This window comes from Leopardus geoffroyi, chromosome A1 (genome assembly GCF_018350155.1).
Source record: "Leopardus geoffroyi isolate Oge1 chromosome A1, O.geoffroyi_Oge1_pat1.0, whole genome shotgun sequence".
NCBI classification, from domain to species: Eukaryota; Metazoa; Chordata; class Mammalia; order Carnivora; family Felidae; genus Leopardus; species Leopardus geoffroyi.
This window is the reverse complement of record NC_059326.1, coordinates 180,273,272-180,291,587: the sequence shown is the minus strand read 5'-3', so window position 1 is coordinate 180,291,587 and position 18,316 is coordinate 180,273,272. Positions and strand designations below refer to the sequence as shown.

Sequence of the window (18,316 nt, the reverse complement as noted above, 5' to 3'; positions counted from 1 at the left end):
GATACAGGCTTGGCCAATCAAGAAGTCTTATTGTTTTGCCCATAATGTCTGGTTCAGTGATGGACATTTACCTGAATCCAGGCCAGTCAGTGGCAGTGACTTTGCTGAGATGTCTGTTGGGATTATTGGAAAAGAGAAGCCCTTTTCTTCTCGACTTGAAATTAGTAGTTTGTACTGCTTTCATTGTGCAGTGGCTGAGAGTCACTTTGCCAACTCTCTAGGGAGACCTTCATGGTAATGAAGCCAATACAGAAGAAAGCCAAGCATGCATGAGACCGGAGCCCTTATGAGATTGTATTGAGCTCCAGGATACATACATCTCTGTCTGATTCAGTGACAATGATCTTAGATTTTCCAGTGATTTGAGCCTACATATTCCTTTTGTGGCTTAAGTTAATTTAAATTGCTTTTTGTCACTTGTAATCTACAGAGCCTTGATTATGTCAAGTACTGCCATCTTTGTTTTTTTTAGAAGGAGAAACTGAATCTCACAGTGATATTGCTAAAATCAACAGCAAGATAGGGGAGAAGATGTGGAGCTTTCTAGGGCCAATGAGCTGGAGTTGGACAGAGGCCTGCTCTTATCACCTAGACCTTACTCCAATCCCTGCTCTCAAGGATTGCCTCTCCTCCTCTCTTCCTGCAAATGTGGATATTTACAGGGTCCATTTACAGAGCTCTGGTTGGGCGGAGAGTCTGTCCTATCCCTGTAGCAATTTATAAGATTACTCTGAGTGAGCAAGGTTACTCTGACAACCAGTTAATCCTATCATCCTTACTGGGAGTTGGCCCAACATCCCCTGCCCCATCTTGAAGTTGGGCTGCTTAAGCCTTTTGACCCACACTTTCTTTGCTCACCTTTGACATTCCACAGACACATCCATGGTCCTCATGTCTTTATTTGATAACCTTTGCTGTTCTTCCTGCTGGGACTCAGCTGAGGGATAGAGTTCCAAGAAATAGAAAAAACATTTTTATTAATCCTATTCATTTTTCTGCCTGTAGCAGGTTCAAAGTTGAATGTCCCCTGCTCTACCATATTTTATGTATCACCTAAGCATAATAAATCCATAATCCACTGTTCACCCATTTGCAGTGACTGAGTGGTAAGGACAGAGTGGCAAAGGAAGGATGATGGTGGTACCTCATTGCCAGGAATATTTTGGTCCCACATCAATAACTGTGTTTTAAATACAAGTATACATCACTAGCTTGCTATGTATTCTCACCAAGAGACCATGTTCCCCTGAGGAGGCCTATTTGTTACCTATTTAGCATTTTTGCCCCTTTCTTCCCCCCCTCTTTTTTTTTTTTTACCCCCTTCTTCCTTTGTAAACAATTCCATTCAGGTGTTACAGGAAGGAGCTGATTAGTCCAAGCCAGAGTTTCTCAGTCTTAAGACTGTTGATATGTTGGCAGGATAATTCTTTGTTATGGAGGCCATTCTGGGCATCATAGGGTGTTTAGTGGCACCTGTGGCCTCCCACTAGATGCTAGTAGCTCCCCTGTCCTAGTCCTACAATATAAAATATCTCTAGACATTACCAAATGTCTCCTTGGGGGCCAAGGAGTTGGCCTTGAGGGGCCTTGAGCCCCTCTCTCAGTTGAGAAGCTCTGCAATTGACACAAAAGGGAAATTTGACAGATCAGTAGCCCCTAACCTGGGAGGAGGGGCTGTTTTGTCTAAGCTTGGAGAGTGGAAGCTGTAGGTTCCTGGCCAGCAGCTTCTTCTGGCAGAGATGCCCAGGCAGCCTGACATAATATGTGTCAGCACAAAATCTCCCCACTTTCATTTCAGATTCTTTCAAGCTGAAAGCTTTGAAGCTAATATCAAGGGCATCTTGGTAGACACTCAGGGCCTCCAGACTGTATGGCCCTGCTTGCTATGGCCCAGGAACAACAGGCCTGGGCCCTTTCCTATATTTGGTGCATCTGCTGCCCACCAGCGTCTTGCTTCCTAATGGTGTTTTTCATGGAGATATAGGTCTATCTTCTAGGGAAGCAGAAATGGTCCTCAGTCAGTTGGTAGTGGCCTCTAGATCCATGACATTCTTTATTTACAAAGGCCATTGGCTCCCAAGGTTGTCCCAGGGCTGGGAAGCTGAAGGGTGAGTTCTGTCTCCACCCTCACCCCTGAAAGCCCTCTCATAGTGCTGTCTCACTCATGTCATCACCTCTGGCCTACTAAGATGCTCAAGCTCTCTACCTCCCTTGGATACACCTGTGTGAGGACAGATTATCTAGTGAGCACTACGGGGTCGGGCTTCCTCCTTCCATTTCTTGGTACTTCATCCACCCCCGTCTCAATTTGTCACAGAGGCTTTCCTTGACTTCACTGTGGAAAGTACCCACCGGTACATCTCTACTTTTTAATATTATCTGATATTATCTTTACTTATTTGTTGATTGACACTCAGTTAAGCTCCAGGAGAACAAGGACTTTGTCTTGATCATCTTTTGTGTAGTCTTCAGTGCCTAGACCAGTACTGGGCACATAGATGTTCAGAAAATGCTTAAGAAAGAATGAATAAAGGAGGGGATTTAATTAGGCATTGGAGTGCCCAGGACAAATCTTCCTCCACATCTTAATAAGTGTTCTCTGCACTGGAGTGGCATCTTTCCCCATGACCCTTGGCAGTCCGTGACCATACAAATCACATGCCCTGCAGACTTTAAGCCATGTGTTGGGCCTTCTCTCCCATGTCTCTTGGGAACTCTGGATCTCTTTTTCCCCACTTCATGCTTCAAGAAACCAACTGTTTTTACTAACTCCACACCAGACTTGCCCAAACCCCATGAATTACAGTAATCTTTGCCCCAGGGAGTGAAGGTCAGCAGTAAAAATAAAACACACACCAGGGAGTAGGGCTGAACTTCTGGTATTCACAAGAGCATCTGAAGGCTCTCCTGTGACTCATCCATTTATTTTAATGACATCAGAATATGACAGTCTGTTGCATAAAAAATGTACATTATTTATCCCATAGCGGTGAAGTGGCACTATAGCATTGTTTTTAAAAACATCTTAAAAAATTTTCCTCTTAGAATCTATTGCTGGGTTAGAGAAATAAGCTTTGCCAAATGCCCAATTCTGTCTTTGCTTCTCTGGCTAGCTGGCATCTTTCACCAACTTTCCCCAAGCATTTCCTTTGGCACTAATCCAGACTAGAATATATGGGTAAGTGTCACCAAACCATGCCATGCCCCAGCTTCCCAGACATCTGAGTGCACTGTCCAGGAAGGGTGGGCGGGGGGGGGGGGGGTACTTTCCTGGCCACCTAGAAGGTATTACAGGGTCTTTCTCAAATTTCAGTCTTCCTGGATGCCCATGGTGGAGTAGCAAGAAGAATGATGGCCTGGGTAGACACCAGGGTCTCTTCTTGTTTCTGGTGTTAATTTGTTCGATGACCTTGGTCTCTGGTTTAGACCTTCCATTTCTCTGATTCTCAGGTTTATCACTCATCAGGGATTCCCTCAGGTTCCTTCAGCTTTAATACTGAGACCCTGTGAATTTTGAGGGGCAAGCCCATTTATGCTAGGGGCTTCTTACAGCAAAGTCAATGGGTGGCTGCTTGGCCTTAGGGTTCAAAGTAGCTTTGTATATGGTGGAAGGCAAGGTTGGCTCCAGCCCCATCCTGGCCACTCCTGGGTTCCTAAGGGTCATTCTGGGGGATTACCTCTCATTCTCTGGCCTTAGGTAATCTCTTTCCCTTTCCTTGCCCCCTCTTCCTTGTCCTCTTTCTGAAGTGTCAGACTCCGGTTCCTTTCTGAAATTGAAAAGGCAAAGCCATCTTCTACATGGAGCCTGTTGGCATGTCAGTAGCAGCAACAACAATGGTAATAACATCTTACATTAAAGGTTTTTAGTTTACACTTTACAAATAACTTTTAAATACATCATTTCATCAGCCATTTTAGGATCTCTTGGTTGAGTCAAAGGGATTCTCCCTTCTCCTTTGCCTGATTCCTGCTCAGGGCGAAACAGAGCCTAATCCCGCTTTTCACATGTGTACGTATCCACACACAAACACTGAACCATACTTTTAAGCATGCAAATTACCTCACTGAATGTTTCTTGCCCTCTGGGACTTTGTTTCTAGAATTTGGCCATTGAAATAAGAGTTTTAATCTCTATTTGTTAGAGAAACTTCCTTTTGGGGACAATTTTCTTAATGATATTGTTTAGGCATTTCAAAAAGTCAGGGTTTCCAAAACTAAGGGGAAGACTCAAAATCCCCCTCAAGCTACACTAAGAACCTGGTCCTTTGTGGCTGACTGCTGCTGGATTCAGGATTGGGCCCAGGGCATGATTGACAGAGGCAGGACTTGGGTTCATTGGGGGAGCCAGAGGGAAAGCTTGCAGCCTGGTGAGTCCTCCCGGAAAAGTCAGTGACCCTGGGGTGGGCTCTCAAGATGGCAGGCTGAGTGGGCTTTATGTCATGTGGAGAGAGGCCAGCTAGGAGTATTGGTGGTAGAATAAGCCTAGGGTTTACCTGCCTGGGCGGGGTGGGCTGGCAGAGCATGAGGGATAGGGAGGGGTGTTGGGCAGCTCTCAGGACAGAACTTTTGAGCTACCACAAAGACTCTGGGGACCCACCTGGAAATCAGCATTGTTTAGCCACAAGAAACTGAACAACTGGGAGCCCCCAAGCCGTTCTGGGTGGTGGAGCCCTGTCTCTCCCAAGCCTGTCTTTACTTTGCCCCCAGTTCTCTTCCTAAAACACAGTATGTCTTGCCTTTCCCCTGCTCAAAAACCCCGCTGGGTCCCTGCATTCTAGCTCGCCACACGTGGCTCTTAGCGGCTGAACCTCTGCCTTTACATCTTCCCCACTGACTCCTATTCCCCAGTGAGCATCCCACCGCCCCGGACCTCTGACTGTTCCCGACATACCGGGTCTTTTCCTGTTTCACTGCTTTTTAACAGGCTATGCCCTGGGCGATTAACTCCCTTTCTCAACCCCCTGGCAAACTCCTATTCATCCTTAAAGATCCAGAATTGGAGATTTCCAACTCTGGACAGCCACTTCCCTTGTTCATGTTGCCATCAGGGAACTCCTATAATAAAGCAGTTGTCCCATGATTGTTTTTGCCCTGGATTGTAGGATTCTTAAAGGCAGATGTTTCTTTCCCGTGAGGAGTAAGTTCTGGAGTTAGGCTACCTGGGCCTAAATCCTGGCTCTACAGTTTATTAGGTGCCTGCTCTTGTGCAAGTTCCTGAACTTCTCTGTGCCTCAACTTATTCAACTGGAAAATGGGTTAGTAATGTCTTTGCAGGGTTGTTTTGAAAATTAAATGAATATTATATACATATACACACATATACCTATATATGTGTGTGTGTATATATATAATATAGAATGGTATCTGATGTATAATGTAGTAAGTACTAAGTGAATCTATTACTATTTGAAACAAATCCATCATGAGGTACACTAAGTACCTGGAATATAATCTAAGTATGCATATTTTTAAGTAAGTTCCTCCATTTAATTTCTCCCTCTCTTCCTTCCTTCCCTCCCTCCCCACCCCTTCTTTCTCTTCCTCCTTCCCTCCTTATTTGCCACTTGCCTTGTGCTCTTCCATCTTTTCTTTTTACCTCCTGATTCTTGGAGCCTTTGGCCCACTGTTGGTGCTCACAGAACCACTAGGCTCCTCTGGGGACACTCGATGCTGGAAGGTCCTTTGAGCCCCACACTCTCCTCTCTGACACTTCTGCAAGTGAGGCTCCCAGGGGAAAGGAGGGATGAGAGATGGGCAGCTGAGCCCTGGAACCCTCTGCACTAGACTGAGTAGGGAGAGAGGCCAGGGCAAGTCTCTATCAGGAGGTATGCCTTTGCTCTCCTAGAACTCTGTTTAGAAACTTTGGATACTGGGGGAACAGAACAAGGAATGGACATGAGCAGGAAAAATAGCAGTAAAGAACATCTACTTTCTTCTCCTGGTAGGGCTCGTCTGATGAACTTAAACTACCTGAATTTCTCCTGTTTACACCATTCTGGAGAAGGAACCTAGAACTTTGGAGTCTGGCTCTTCTACTTATCAGATATGTGGCTTAAGACAAGACACAGAGTTTGAGAGAGGCTTTGGTTTCCTTGTCTGTGAAATGGATGGGGCTAAACGGCTTTACCCTTCTCATGGGGGCAGGGATTGCATGGATAAAATAAGGTGCGGTATGGATATGCGTTGGGAAGTGTTGCAGATGGGCAAGGCCTTGTCATCAATATGACAATAGTCTGGAGGATTTGGTGGCAGAGGCCTGTGCTTCCTATAGGAAGATCTCCCAAGAACTTTCCAGAGTCGTACTTGTACCCAGGCTGTGGGCAGGCTGGGCTCCTGGCTGCCTGCTCTCCCATTACTGCATTCTAATGTGAAATTCGTGGGACACTGGAGGGAAGAGGACGGTGCACAACTTTCCAAAGGAAGGACCGGTGGTTGGGGCCTGAGGAGACTGCATAATCCCTTCTTCCCTTGACTCACCTGGAGAGGGTCAGGAAAAGAGGAGGGGTTTTAAAATTTGGCAAAACAGGCTCAGATGAAGGCTGTGGCAGAGTTTCGGATAGCCCTGTGGTGGAAGCCAGGGCCAGCCTGGAGGGAGAAGAGGGCCCAGACCCCGCTGGTGGCCTGGGGCAGATGGGGGCAGCAACCGCAAGTCTGAGGTGGCCGGGGTGCAAAAGCTTGTCCTGGAAGGATGGGCCTCGGCAACCAGGACTTAAAAGCTGGGTGCTTTTAGGGAAGAGAAAACAGTCATTAAAGATAAGAAGAAACAAAGAAAAATCTTTTCCTTCTCTTCCTCTTATTCCTTTTCCTGAGCTCAGTAAGCAGGTCTTGGTATCTCTGCTGACATGATACTGTTTCATCACATTAAAAACTTCCTTCTTCCTCGGACAGGCTATCACTTCTTTATTCTTATCCTTTTGTTTTAAAACATGTTTATTAGTCTTTTTTTTCTTAAAATTTTTAACAGCGGTTTATAAAAACACGACAAATACACAACACAAGACTTGGTAAAAATAACTCACTATATGGTACATATACTCAGACGGTGTGATATATTTATATAATAAAAGATGAAAATAGTCACTTTCCATAATAAAAATAAGTTCTATTTTTTGTTTATTTTACAATATACTTAATATTCTCTTCTGCTTCCTCTCCAGCGTCCACTTCTTCACCTCGAGTCTCGAGGGGGTCCCACGTGGCTGTCGCAGCCCCACGAAGCTGGAGTCTGAGAGGTGGGGGGGGAAGAGGGCCTTAGGAACATGCGCGGCAGCCACACTCCAAGTGTCTCTCCACCTCTTCCACAAACGAGGAGCCGTCTGTGCACTGGAAGACGTATTTCCGCCGCTTGCTGCGGGTGGGCCGGCAGCACTGCAGCCCACAGCCCCCACGACACTCCATCACGGGCACTTTGGAGGCTGTGGCGCAAGACGCATAGCCTTTCTGGCGGCGGATCACCTCTCGGACTACCTCCCCCAGGCACAGGCTCTCTGCAGAGGGTAGAAAAGGTAAGGTCAGGGCATTGGTGGCATCGACGACAGGCCAGGGCCAGTTCCTGGGTAGGCTGTTGGGAAACACTTGAGGTGTAAAGACCATTTGAACGTCTTCACTCATCCCTCTGTCTCCCACCTGTTACCTGCCCAGTGATTCCACAACTATGAAGGCCTTTCCTGGGCCAGGCTCTCTACGGGATTTATGACTAAGCCCTGAGGATCTAATGGTGACAAAAACAAGCCCCATCCTTTCCTTCAAGGATCTCCAAGACCAAACTCGATGTGGCAAAGTAGTAGACGGGGGACTAACTCCTGTGCCCCAGTTTTGATGTGCCACCTAGACTTAGAAACTGAGCTAAATGTCACCATTAAAAACCCCAGGAGCTTAAATATTGGGAAGTGTCTGGTTTGCCCCAGTCCCCACTGGTGCAGCATCTAGGTCTGTTCACTTCAGCGATGACAGAATTAGTAATGATAAACAGAGGTGGATGCTCTATGGGAACAGAACGTGGCAAACAGCCTGCTGCAGCCCTGGGGTGTGGCTCTGGAAAGTGCTGCTGGAGGTGAGATCTGCTTGGAGTTTCATCTTCTGACTGCACTGTCCCTACGACAGTGGGAGGAGGGCTGCAGCAAGGCACTGAGGAAGACCGTACTGAGCTTAGAGTTTGGCTTTGGCCATCAGCCAGACCCTCACTATCCCTGAGCCTGTCTCCTTGTCTGGAAATGGTGATACATTTCCCTGTCCTTCCTATGCCTCACAGCTTATGAGCCTCAGAGGAGACTGTGAGTGAGAAAGGGCTTTATGCATTTTAATGAATTTTCTTAAGCTTGATATAATTCTTCTAAATTATGAGATTGTTATAAGATAATGAGTGTACGAGTGTATGAATGTGGTTGGCGAGAGACCAGATGTGGCCACATGTTAATTGGGCAATCTGGTGAAGGGAAGGTGGGAGCTCTTCATATTCTGGCAATTTTTCTGTAAATCATGTTTCAAAATATTTAATAAAAATTATAAAAACATCAGTTTTGGTTGAATAGTATTTCAAGTAGATATAAATGTGAGCATCCCTTAGAGACAAGGTGGTCTGCCTAGGAATCCAGTGGCAGGGAGGAAGGCTTCAGTTTCCAGGCAGGAAAATAACCCCCTGTGGGGAGGTGGATTTGAATTCTAATACAATCTAGTCTTAATTTTCCTGTTTGAGTTTACTTCAGTATAAGCATAGTACAGGGGTGCCTGGGTGGCTCAGTTGTTTAACCATCCAACTTTGGCTCAGGTCATCATCTCACGATTTGTGAGTTTGAGCCCTACCTCAGGCTCTGTGCTGAAAGCTCAGGGCTTGGGGCCTGCTTCGGATTCTGTGTGTCCCTCTCTCTCTGCCCCTCCCCCACTTGCATTCTGTTTCTCTCTCTCTCTTAAACATTAAAAAAAAATTTTAAATGCACTACAGGGGCTGGGGGAGGGGAAGAGAGTAAGGAGGGTTTGAACTGCTGTGTTGGGGGGCTAATTTGTTACAGAGCAATAGACAACTGCTGCAGCAATGTAGGGCATTGCCCCCATTTTCAAAATGAAAGAACAGAGGCTTTTCTAGAAAGCAGCTGACAAAGGTCATGCAGCCTCCAGGTGGCACAGCCAGAATTCAAACTTCAGTCTGGCTCTGGGGTCCAGTTCTGACCCCTGCACCCTTCTCAGGTTCCCCCTCCTGGGCACACAGTAGACCCACCTTGCTCGCAGTGCTCCCCACTAAAGCCAGGCTGGCACAGACAGTAGGGCTCCCCTCGATCTGAGATGTGGCACTGCCCCTGGTGACACTTGAAGGCCAAGCAGGTGTTGGTGGAGTCGTTCTTGTGGTCACACCTGGGCCCCCCGTAGCCCTCTGCACACTTGCACACATACGAGGTCCCGGTTGCTACACATTTCCCATGGCTGCAACTGTTGGCAGAGGAGAGAATGAGAAGGGGCAGAGACGGTGCTGCTGGAGGCTTTCTCTGTCCAGCCCAGCCAGGGACCAGGCTCTGACCAGCAGGCCCAGAGCTGTGGAACCTTAGGTCTTCTCCATCCCATGGTCTGTCCTCTGCTAGCCCAGCGGCTGAGCAGCAGTCTTGTCTTACTCTGGCACAGCTGGAGGCTCACATCACCCAAACTCCACTGCCAGCTGTGCCCATGAGGCTGGCTTGCTGTTCTCTAGGCATTAGAACTCACATATCCAAGCGGCAGGTCACAGCTCAGAACATTTTAATTGCCCTATCTTAACTGATAGCAATGGAACTATTACCAACACCATCATCAACGGTGCCAGGCATGGGACTAAGTGCTGTATACCTGGCATCATTCTTATTTTCTACAATCACCTCTCCTCTGCTGCTTCTATGTAGAAGACAGTCTTATCCACATCTCCTAGATGGAGAAGTTGAGGCTGAAATTCACCCTCAGTCCACTTGCCAAGCCAAATGCTCATGGGCTCCATCTGCCCAGAGTCATGTAGGTATGTGCTGTGGCTCTGGACAGGTTCTAAACGGTCACTTGGCAGAGACCGGTGTTCTCAGCAAGGTCCTCACACACTGAGGTCTCTAAGTGGGACCTGCTGTTTGACTGTGTAAGCTCCTGACCTCTTAAGCAGGACCTGTGGACAGTCTGACCACAATTCCTCCAGCTTTTATCGGTGCCGCTTCTTGGGTGGGGAAGGGGTGGGGGGAGGAACTGAATCCAGGCAGGGAGTCTAGGCTCTCGGGACACTGACCTGTGGCCCAGGCAGGGGTCGCGGGCCTCCTGGTCGCACAGCGGGCCGGTCCAACCCGAGTGGCACTCGCACACCACGCTGTCCTTCTCCACAGAGTGACACAGGCCGTGCTTGCACACGGTGCAGGACTTGCAGCCTGGTGAGACCCCCAGGGACTGCGGTGGGAGGGCCTTGAAGTCTTGCAACTCGTTGTTGATGCGCACCTCGTGGATGCAGCCATGGAAGCCGCCCAGCGGCCGGTCCGTGCCCTGGCGCAGGGCTGAGAGGCCCGTAGAGGTGGGGATGCCTGGGGGAGGGGCGCCAGCACAGCCGCCTGAAGACCCTCCCCTGCCCACCAGCCCAGACTTCCCCTCAGAGCAAGGAGGAGGTCTCTACGTGCTCACAGTTAAGTGCTCACAGCTCTGGGTCTCTGCTGTTCAGATGGAGGGAATGGACCCAAAACCTGGGACCTTGTCCACAGAAGGACTTGTGTCCTTTTCCCTACACTTTGACTCTTAAAAATGGGAATTTGTTGCCAACCTTTTAAATACAGAAAATTTCTAAAATCTCTATTTTGGGCTTGTCTAGAAAAAAAGACGAGCTGGCTAGTCACAGGGCCACAACTAGCTGGATGGAGGAGGCCCATTTCTCTACTGTTCCCACCAGGTCCTCCTGTCCCCATCCCTTGTCCTAGCCCTGCACAGAACCAGGCTGGAGAGCTAGAGTTTGGGAGAGAAGGGGTTTGGGCGAGCAGCCTTGATCTGTGGAACCTTGGGGGTCTTCACAGGGGGACAAACCTTGGGGGTCTTCACAGGCGGACTGTCTTCACAGTCCCTTCTGGGACTGCCCTTGACTGAAGGCTTTCCCTGGACCCCTGGCACCTGGACTGGCTGTTAATACAGATTCCTGGGCTCCTTGGCAGGGATGTCTTGGGAATCTCTGTGCTGAACAAGCTGCTCTGGTGACTTTTTTTTTGCACATAACCCTTTGACATCTACAGATCCTGGGCTGCACTTCAGGTCTAGGCTCTGCCAGAGAGGTAGCTACTTCTTTTTTGGCCTTTGTATGACTTTAATCTCAAACATGTCCTACATGCATCACATGAGCCTCCCAGTATCTGACATGGTGGCAGAGCAGAGGGAACATGACCCCTGCAGATCATGGGGCTTGGACTCTGTCTCTATTTCCTCCCTCTCCATTCCATCTTTGCCTCTTCCCACCATCATTCCTGAACCACTTGTGCTTCCCAGAAGGAGCCCTGTCTTCTCTCCTCTCCTCCTCCCCATGATCTGGCTTACTTGTCACTTCCTCCAGGAAGCCTTCCGTCATTTGTTTTGGCAGTGGATGCTGAGAGCAGGGGAACCCCAGCCATTGGGCCTGGGTGTGGGTACCTGAGCACAGGTGGGGGGTGTAGGTGGTGGGGATGGGAGGGGAGAAAAGCCTTACCTCCGAGGTAGAGGGGGCTGTTGATGCCTACTGCCGGCTGCTTCTGGAGCTTTCCCAGGCTCTTCGGGGCTCCTTTATCCACCACCAAGTTCAGGGTCTGATTTAGCATCACCAGCTCCACACTGTGAAACTGTCCGTCATTCACTGTCTCCACACTGGGCAAGAGAAAAGGGGTGAGAATCAGAGGGTTTGCTTTATGCTTTCTGTAGCCAGGCCCTGGGCTGTGAACGTGGCCAGCATTTGAACTTGGCCAACCATGAAGCACAAGTGGTTCATGGTTATCATTATTCGTTTGCATTCCTTTCCAGTGTTTTACAGAGGTAAGCAAACTCCATCCTCCGACCACCTTCTCAATTTTTGCTCTACTGCATGCCACTGGAACCATTATTTCCTTAAATTTTTCTTCAGTTGCTCCATTTCCCCCTTAAACACCAGAAAGGATATAATAAGGCCCAACGTTCTTGGAAGGAATACTGTCCACGAAAAGACTATTTCAGTATGATGTATATATTTTTCCTAGTACATATGAAAAAAGTGATCTCTCACTTAAAATGTCACCAGTGTCTTTGTCCCACCTAAATTCGTCTCACGCACCATCAGAAGTATGCACGCCATATTTGGATTAATATTACCACACAACACTGCTTCACGTGTTTACAGAATTATAGAAATGAGGAAACAGAAATTCAGGGAGGTTAAATAATGTTCCTAAGTCCCCACAACTAATAAGCCATAGGCTAGGGATGTACACTGAGGTGCATCTAGCCTCAAAGCCCACATGCATGCCCGTTTCCCATCGCCTCCCTCAGTACCAGCAGGCAGTCACCAAGGGCTTATGAGACACAAGAGCTAGGCACAGGGCTAAATGGTTCTCTGCTATTATTTGAACCTCACCATCATTCTATGAAGTGGTGTCAGATATCCCATTTCACAGCTAAGATGACTGAGGCCCAGAGAGGTTAAGGGGTTTGTCTGAGGTCATCCAGCTAGTATGTTCCAGAGACAGAATTCATAGGCAAAACATTTGACTCCATAAAGTTCTGCTCTTTCCACTACTTGATCCTCGGCTGGGCCTGGGAGAGAGAAGTGAGCGCAGGTGATAGGTATTGGGGGATATGGTACTCCTTCCCTGAAAATGGCTCTCTGAGGAGGACGTTGAACTCTGTCTTAACCATTCAAATGTGGGTGGTGAATATGGAGGCTCCCTCTCCCCTTGAGTTCTCCCTGGCAAATCCCCAGTAAGTTGGATCCAACAAGAGGATCCTATGCCAGAGGTGGCACCGATTACCTGGGAGGCAGGGACAGCTTCAACGACTGACCTGGAGTTAGAAATCTCAGCAAAGAGGTGAGAGAAATGCTTGGGAGAAGAGAGGATAAATTGGGGTGGGGTGGAGAAAGCATGGAGTCTGTCCTAGCCCCTTTTTCAGTGGGTGGGGCCACTCATCGAGTGTGGCCACTCAGAAACAGAACCCCTCTGGGTTTCCGGTCTTCTCATCTGTAAAAGGGGGAGAACAACCTGACAGAATTACTGCAATGATCGAATCAGAGGAGGTACTTGAAAGTCCTTTCAAGACTTTGTAATTTACACTGTAAATTATTGAGAAAATGTGACCCATTATCACTAGCGTCAGAGTATTAATGATGATAAGAACCGACCATTGCCTGCAAACCTCCTGACTCCTGCTCTTGTGCTGATCTCTGGGAGAAAGTGCTGGTAGAGGGGGGCACGCAGGAGCCCAAGACCTTCCCAAACCCATCATGAACTTTCTTACTCTCCCATCTACCTATCATCCAACCATTATCTATCCTTCCAACCACTTGTCTCTCATCCATCCACCTACTCGCCAACCAAGACCAGTGGCAAACAGTACAGACATGTACCATCACGAGCCCACATTTCCTTAGCCTTTCCTTTAAATCAAACCACCAGCATAGTAGTGTCAGGTCAGGTCAAGAAATAGGGCAGTGGGGGGTGGAGTGATAGCTAAGAGTCCATTGGAGGATCTCATTTGTGATGGGGAGCCAAGAAGCCATAGAAGATGGAGCTGTTCTATTTCAGTAGCTTCCAGCTACTCTAAGTAGTGAGCTGAGGATAAGGCAGAGACCTGTGTTCCTGCAGATGAGTTGATGATGGTGTCAGTGGGGGAATGAGGGCTGGTGTGCAGAGACCACAAACTCTGACCTTGAGCCCTAACACAGTTTTTTTTAAATTTTTTTTTTTCAACGTTTATTTATTTTTGGGACAGAGAGAGACAGAGCATGAACGGGGGAGGGGCAGAGAGAGAGGGAGTCACCTAATCGGAAACAGGCTCCAGGCTCTGAGCCATCAGCCCAGAGCCTGACGCGGGGCTCGAACTCACGGACCGCGAGATCGTGACCTGGCTGAAGTCGGACGCTTAACCGACTGCGCCACCCAGGCGCCCCCCTAACACAGTTTTTTAAACATACATGCAAGAACATGCAGCTGTATCCCTAAACCATTTGGTAAATTGATGCTGTCCTGAAAGAGCTCCCCTTCCCCTGAAGTGTGTAACTAATGCTGGGCAGCCACCTGTTAGAGAGGAGTTGTAGAGAGGCTGCAGCTCTGGGTGGGTGGTCTTGGCATTCCCTTCCAATATTAAAATTCAGGGAATCTGAGGCAGCCGCTATCCCATTATAAACACCCACAGACACAGCGAGCAAACACATACCACTAACCCCTTCCTGGCTACTTGCTCCAAGTCTGTTCCTTTTTTCCTTCCTGCACTCCATGCACTGGTCCAGGCCCTGGTGCTCCTCCACGGAGGGTCCCAGCCTGGAGACAGTGGTTTGGCAGGAGCCGCAGGAGCAGAGAGGACTGTGAGACCACCCTTCCTGCCCCCAGTTAAGTGCTAGGCTCCTCAGTGCCCTAGCCACTTGGCCGTGTGGAGAGCCTCTCTTGATTCCCATAAGGCAGGCCCCTTCCTCCAGCTATACCCTTCAGCTAGTTCATGCTCAGGAGTTGGAGAGATCTGATATCACACTGGGTCCTCCAGCTGAGGGACTCTTGGCAAGCCCACTTACATGCTATGGGATTGGTGATGATGTTGACCTCACTGAGTTCTGATTGACAACACAGGGCCCCTGACACCCGGCAAGCACTCAAAGGTGGAATGATGATTTCTTCCACCCTGATCCTGGGCTTGGAGGAGCTGGGTGTGGCAGGAGAGACGAAGTTGGGGAGCAGGTTACTGGACCTGAAGGAACTCTACTGATTCTCAACCTTCCAGCTGCCCAGGGCTTTGGGTTTCTGTCTGCTTCCACTGGCTCATAACCATCTCTGAGGAAGGCACTCATGAGAGCCACATTTTACAGAGAGGGAACCTAAGTAACTTGACCAAGGCCACATTGCTAGAAGTGGTGGAACTGAGGTTCAAAGTCAGTATGGATTCCAAATCTAAACCTCCCATAACCCACGCCAGTAGGTGCTCATGGGTTGACAGGTTGCCTTCCTGGCACATCTTTATTAGGGTCTCCTGGAAATGATGCTAAAGCCAATGGTTTTCACACTGTAGGTCCCTGGAGGGGACTGCAGGCTGTGATTTCTCACCACCATCTAACAAATCAGGATGGCTCCATTTCTACCTACTTCCCCGCCTCCCCCCACCTTTTAAATCTTGGCCTTTGAAGTATATAATGAGAAAAATGACTCTGCTGCTATAAGAAAAAAGATTGGTATAAAAAAACAAAACAAAACAAACAAAACAAAACAAAAACAAAACAAAACAAAAAACTCCAACCCAAACCACCTGCTGTTAACTCTAAAAGAAATGATCCCACTGTGGTTCCAAGCCTCCTAATTTGTCTCCTGGAGAGAGATTTGGGGATTACAGGGAAGACTCAGTGGGGCTCTGAGAGTCTTTCCCAGTATGCACTGGGCCACATGAACCAGCATCCAGTGGGAGGTAGAGAGCACTGGAGGTGTCAGAGCTAGCTGGGTGGCTTCTGTGTGGGACCGGCATGAGGACATGTGGAGCTCTATTCTGCTTTTAATATCAACAGTGGGAGTGTGTTGGGTGCTACAGGACTATGCACTGTGCTACTCTGTGCTAAGCACTTGACCTGCATTCTCTCATTTAACCCTAACAAGCCCCTAAATGAGACATACAATTTTTTTTGCCATTTTAGAGATAAGAGGCCTAAGGCTTGGAGACTTAAGGTGTCCAGCTCAAAGACTTAAAGTGGAAGTGGTGGAGGCAGACTGAAACCCAAGCTCCTAAACCAGGGACCGTACTTCCCTGGGGAGTGAACGTTGGTGGGCCATTCCTCCAGGTGCTGTTGGGCCTGCTCACCTGGGTGCTGAGTTGTGGCCACTAGGTGGCAATAGAGCCTCGCAGGATCAAATAGTCCCTGGGATTTCAGTTAAGCCGAAGTCAGAGACTTCAAAGACTGCAGGGCAGCAACTCCCCAACTCCTGGAGCACCATGGCCCCAACTCTCTCTTGCTCTGGCCTTCATGCCCCAGCACAGTGGGAACATGGGTTCTGGTGGGAGCCTGACCTGGGTTTGAATCTCAGCTCCGCCATTTACTGGTTTGTGTGCTTTAGGGCCAAAAACTTCACCTGAGCATCATGTTTCTCATCCCTAGAACAGGAGTGATGACGCTTACCCTAGGGCTTGTGGTGAGGAGCAAGTGAGACAAAGACCTTGGCAATGGATGGGACTATGGTAAATAAGACTCAGGGAGCATGTGTGATGGTCCAAAGAGAGCTCTCTTGTGGTGTTTGGCCAACCTTTGAACACTGAGCTATTTCACATGGAAACCCTGAGTTTCTAGTGCTCCTTGATGATCTGCATTCCCACGGGGCAGCATCTGCTGGGGCAGAGGTCAGCTGTCCCTTCGGACAAGGCCTGTGCTCCCCAGGCTACCACACTCCTCACACTCCCACGGAGACCTCAGTCCGCTTTCCCCAGGTTGGTTCCCTTACTTGGCCCATTGGCCTCGCTCGTAGGAAATAGTGCCTGAAGTTCTTCTGACAAGTCTCAGAACTACAGAACAGTACAGCCTGTTCCCATTCTGGGGCAGGCAGGCAGGGGCAAAGACAGGCTTTTCTGTGTATTTGCCCTGGAGCCTGGGGTCAGACCTTGAAGTGCCAGCACTCCCCTGTGGCTATAGTTGGGCAGATGAATCAAACCAGGCTCCCACATAGAGGAGGCTCAGAATCCTGCTGCTCCAGACCTGTGGTTCCCTGCTGGGGGCACTGGTGGCTCATTCTCACTCTGGGGCTGTCCATGGGGCCTCAGTGGGCAGAATTTTGCAAGCTGCCAACTCCCCTGATTATTACCTTTGGTTTGGCACCCTGGCCCTGAGGCTAAGGAGGCCTTCCTAGGTGGCCAGGGGTCACCACAGTGATCCTGTGCCCTCTATTAACCCCAGTCCCACACAGTGTGGCTTCTGTGCATACTGATGGGCCTCCCCCAGCCCAGTGCCTTCTGGAAAGGCAACCTGTGGAAATGCTTGTCAGCCACAGCTGAAGCCTCAGCTCAACATTACCACTTCCTCCAGGGAGCCTTCCCTAGTCCTCCAAGCAGAAATGTCTGCTCCCATAGCATGCACCCGTATCTTCTGCAAGACCTATTTTATTCTGCCCATGTGACTATTGCTTGTTTACACACCTGCCTTCTTCCCTGGACTGTGTTTTGCTTAACTCTGGGTCCCCCATACTTAGTCCAGGACCTGGTCCATGCAAGGTGCCTGGGAGAGGTTTGCTGAGTGAAAGAGTGCACTACTGGGGCAAAGCCAGTGCTGCCACACAGAAGACTGGAAGCAAACCCATTTTAAATAATGGGATTTCTGGAGACTTGGGCCCTTCAGGATTGTGAGCTGAAGGGCACTAAGAGTCTGTCACTAGGCTTTGCCTGTGGGCATGGGCATACTTCACTGGGTTCCTCCTGTGGATAAAAGGAAGAGCCTGGGGTCTCCCCAGGGCCCTCTATTAACCCTCAGCCGACTGACCCCCTGACAAGGGGAGAGAGTAGTTCTATAGGGGAAAGTAGTTCTCTGGGTTCCTATTTCACAACCTGGTTCAGACAGCAGAAAAGCATTCCAACATTCTTACCAACAACATCACCCTTTTACCAAACCACCCCCCCAGCAGCTAACATCAGTGTGAGGGAAGGGCTAGGCTCTGCTGGGATGGGCTCTGGACAGAGCTCTGGACAGAGCCCAGCCCCCTCCCCAAGCCTGGCTGCCACCTTCTGTCCTTGACATGCTCATGTAAAGGCTCAATTTGCCAAGCACTTTCTCATCTGCCAACCCTCAATATCCAAACCGCCCCCCTCCCTACCCATCCTGCCCTCCTCTTGCAGAAGTATGTCCTATTCACAGTACACAGGGAAGGAGACTGAGGCAAGAGGTCGAATAACTTGTTCGAACCTGGATGTGTCTGATACCACAGGCTGTGTGACAGGCTGCCCCAGGCCCTGCACCCAGGCTCTCGGTCCACTTGGCCCATGACCAGCGGCTCAAGAAACACAGATGTTGGGAGGCCCTGACTCCAGGGAACTCGTGAAGCCACTGGTGACAGCTCCTTCTCCTGGCATCTATTGTACCCAACTGTCCTAGCCTGGTCAGTGATCCCTCCACCCACCCCTGCTGTGAACCTCTGCTCTGGTCGAACCCCCTGTGTTGTCCCCTAGGCAT

General features: G+C 49.1%; 1 protein-coding gene across 1 annotated transcript in view; it reads right to left on the bottom strand.

Annotated features, from left to right (window-relative positions):
- Window positions 1–2,863: 2,863 nt before the first annotated feature.
- SLIT3 (slit guidance ligand 3) overlaps window positions 2,864–18,316 on the bottom strand; it is a 596,997-nt gene continuing 581,544 nt past the window's right edge. Inside the window, exons 33-36 of the mRNA XM_045502118.1 lie at window positions 11,657–11,811; window positions 10,232–10,517; window positions 9,215–9,423; window positions 2,864–7,487 (exon numbers count right to left, since the gene is read on the bottom strand). Of these exons, the coding sequence (XP_045358074.1) occupies window positions 7,252–7,487; window positions 9,215–9,423; window positions 10,232–10,517; window positions 11,657–11,811 (886 nt within the window). The 3' untranslated portion in view covers window positions 2,864–7,251. The remainder of the gene's footprint in view (window positions 7,488–9,214; window positions 9,424–10,231; window positions 10,518–11,656; window positions 11,812–18,316) is intronic.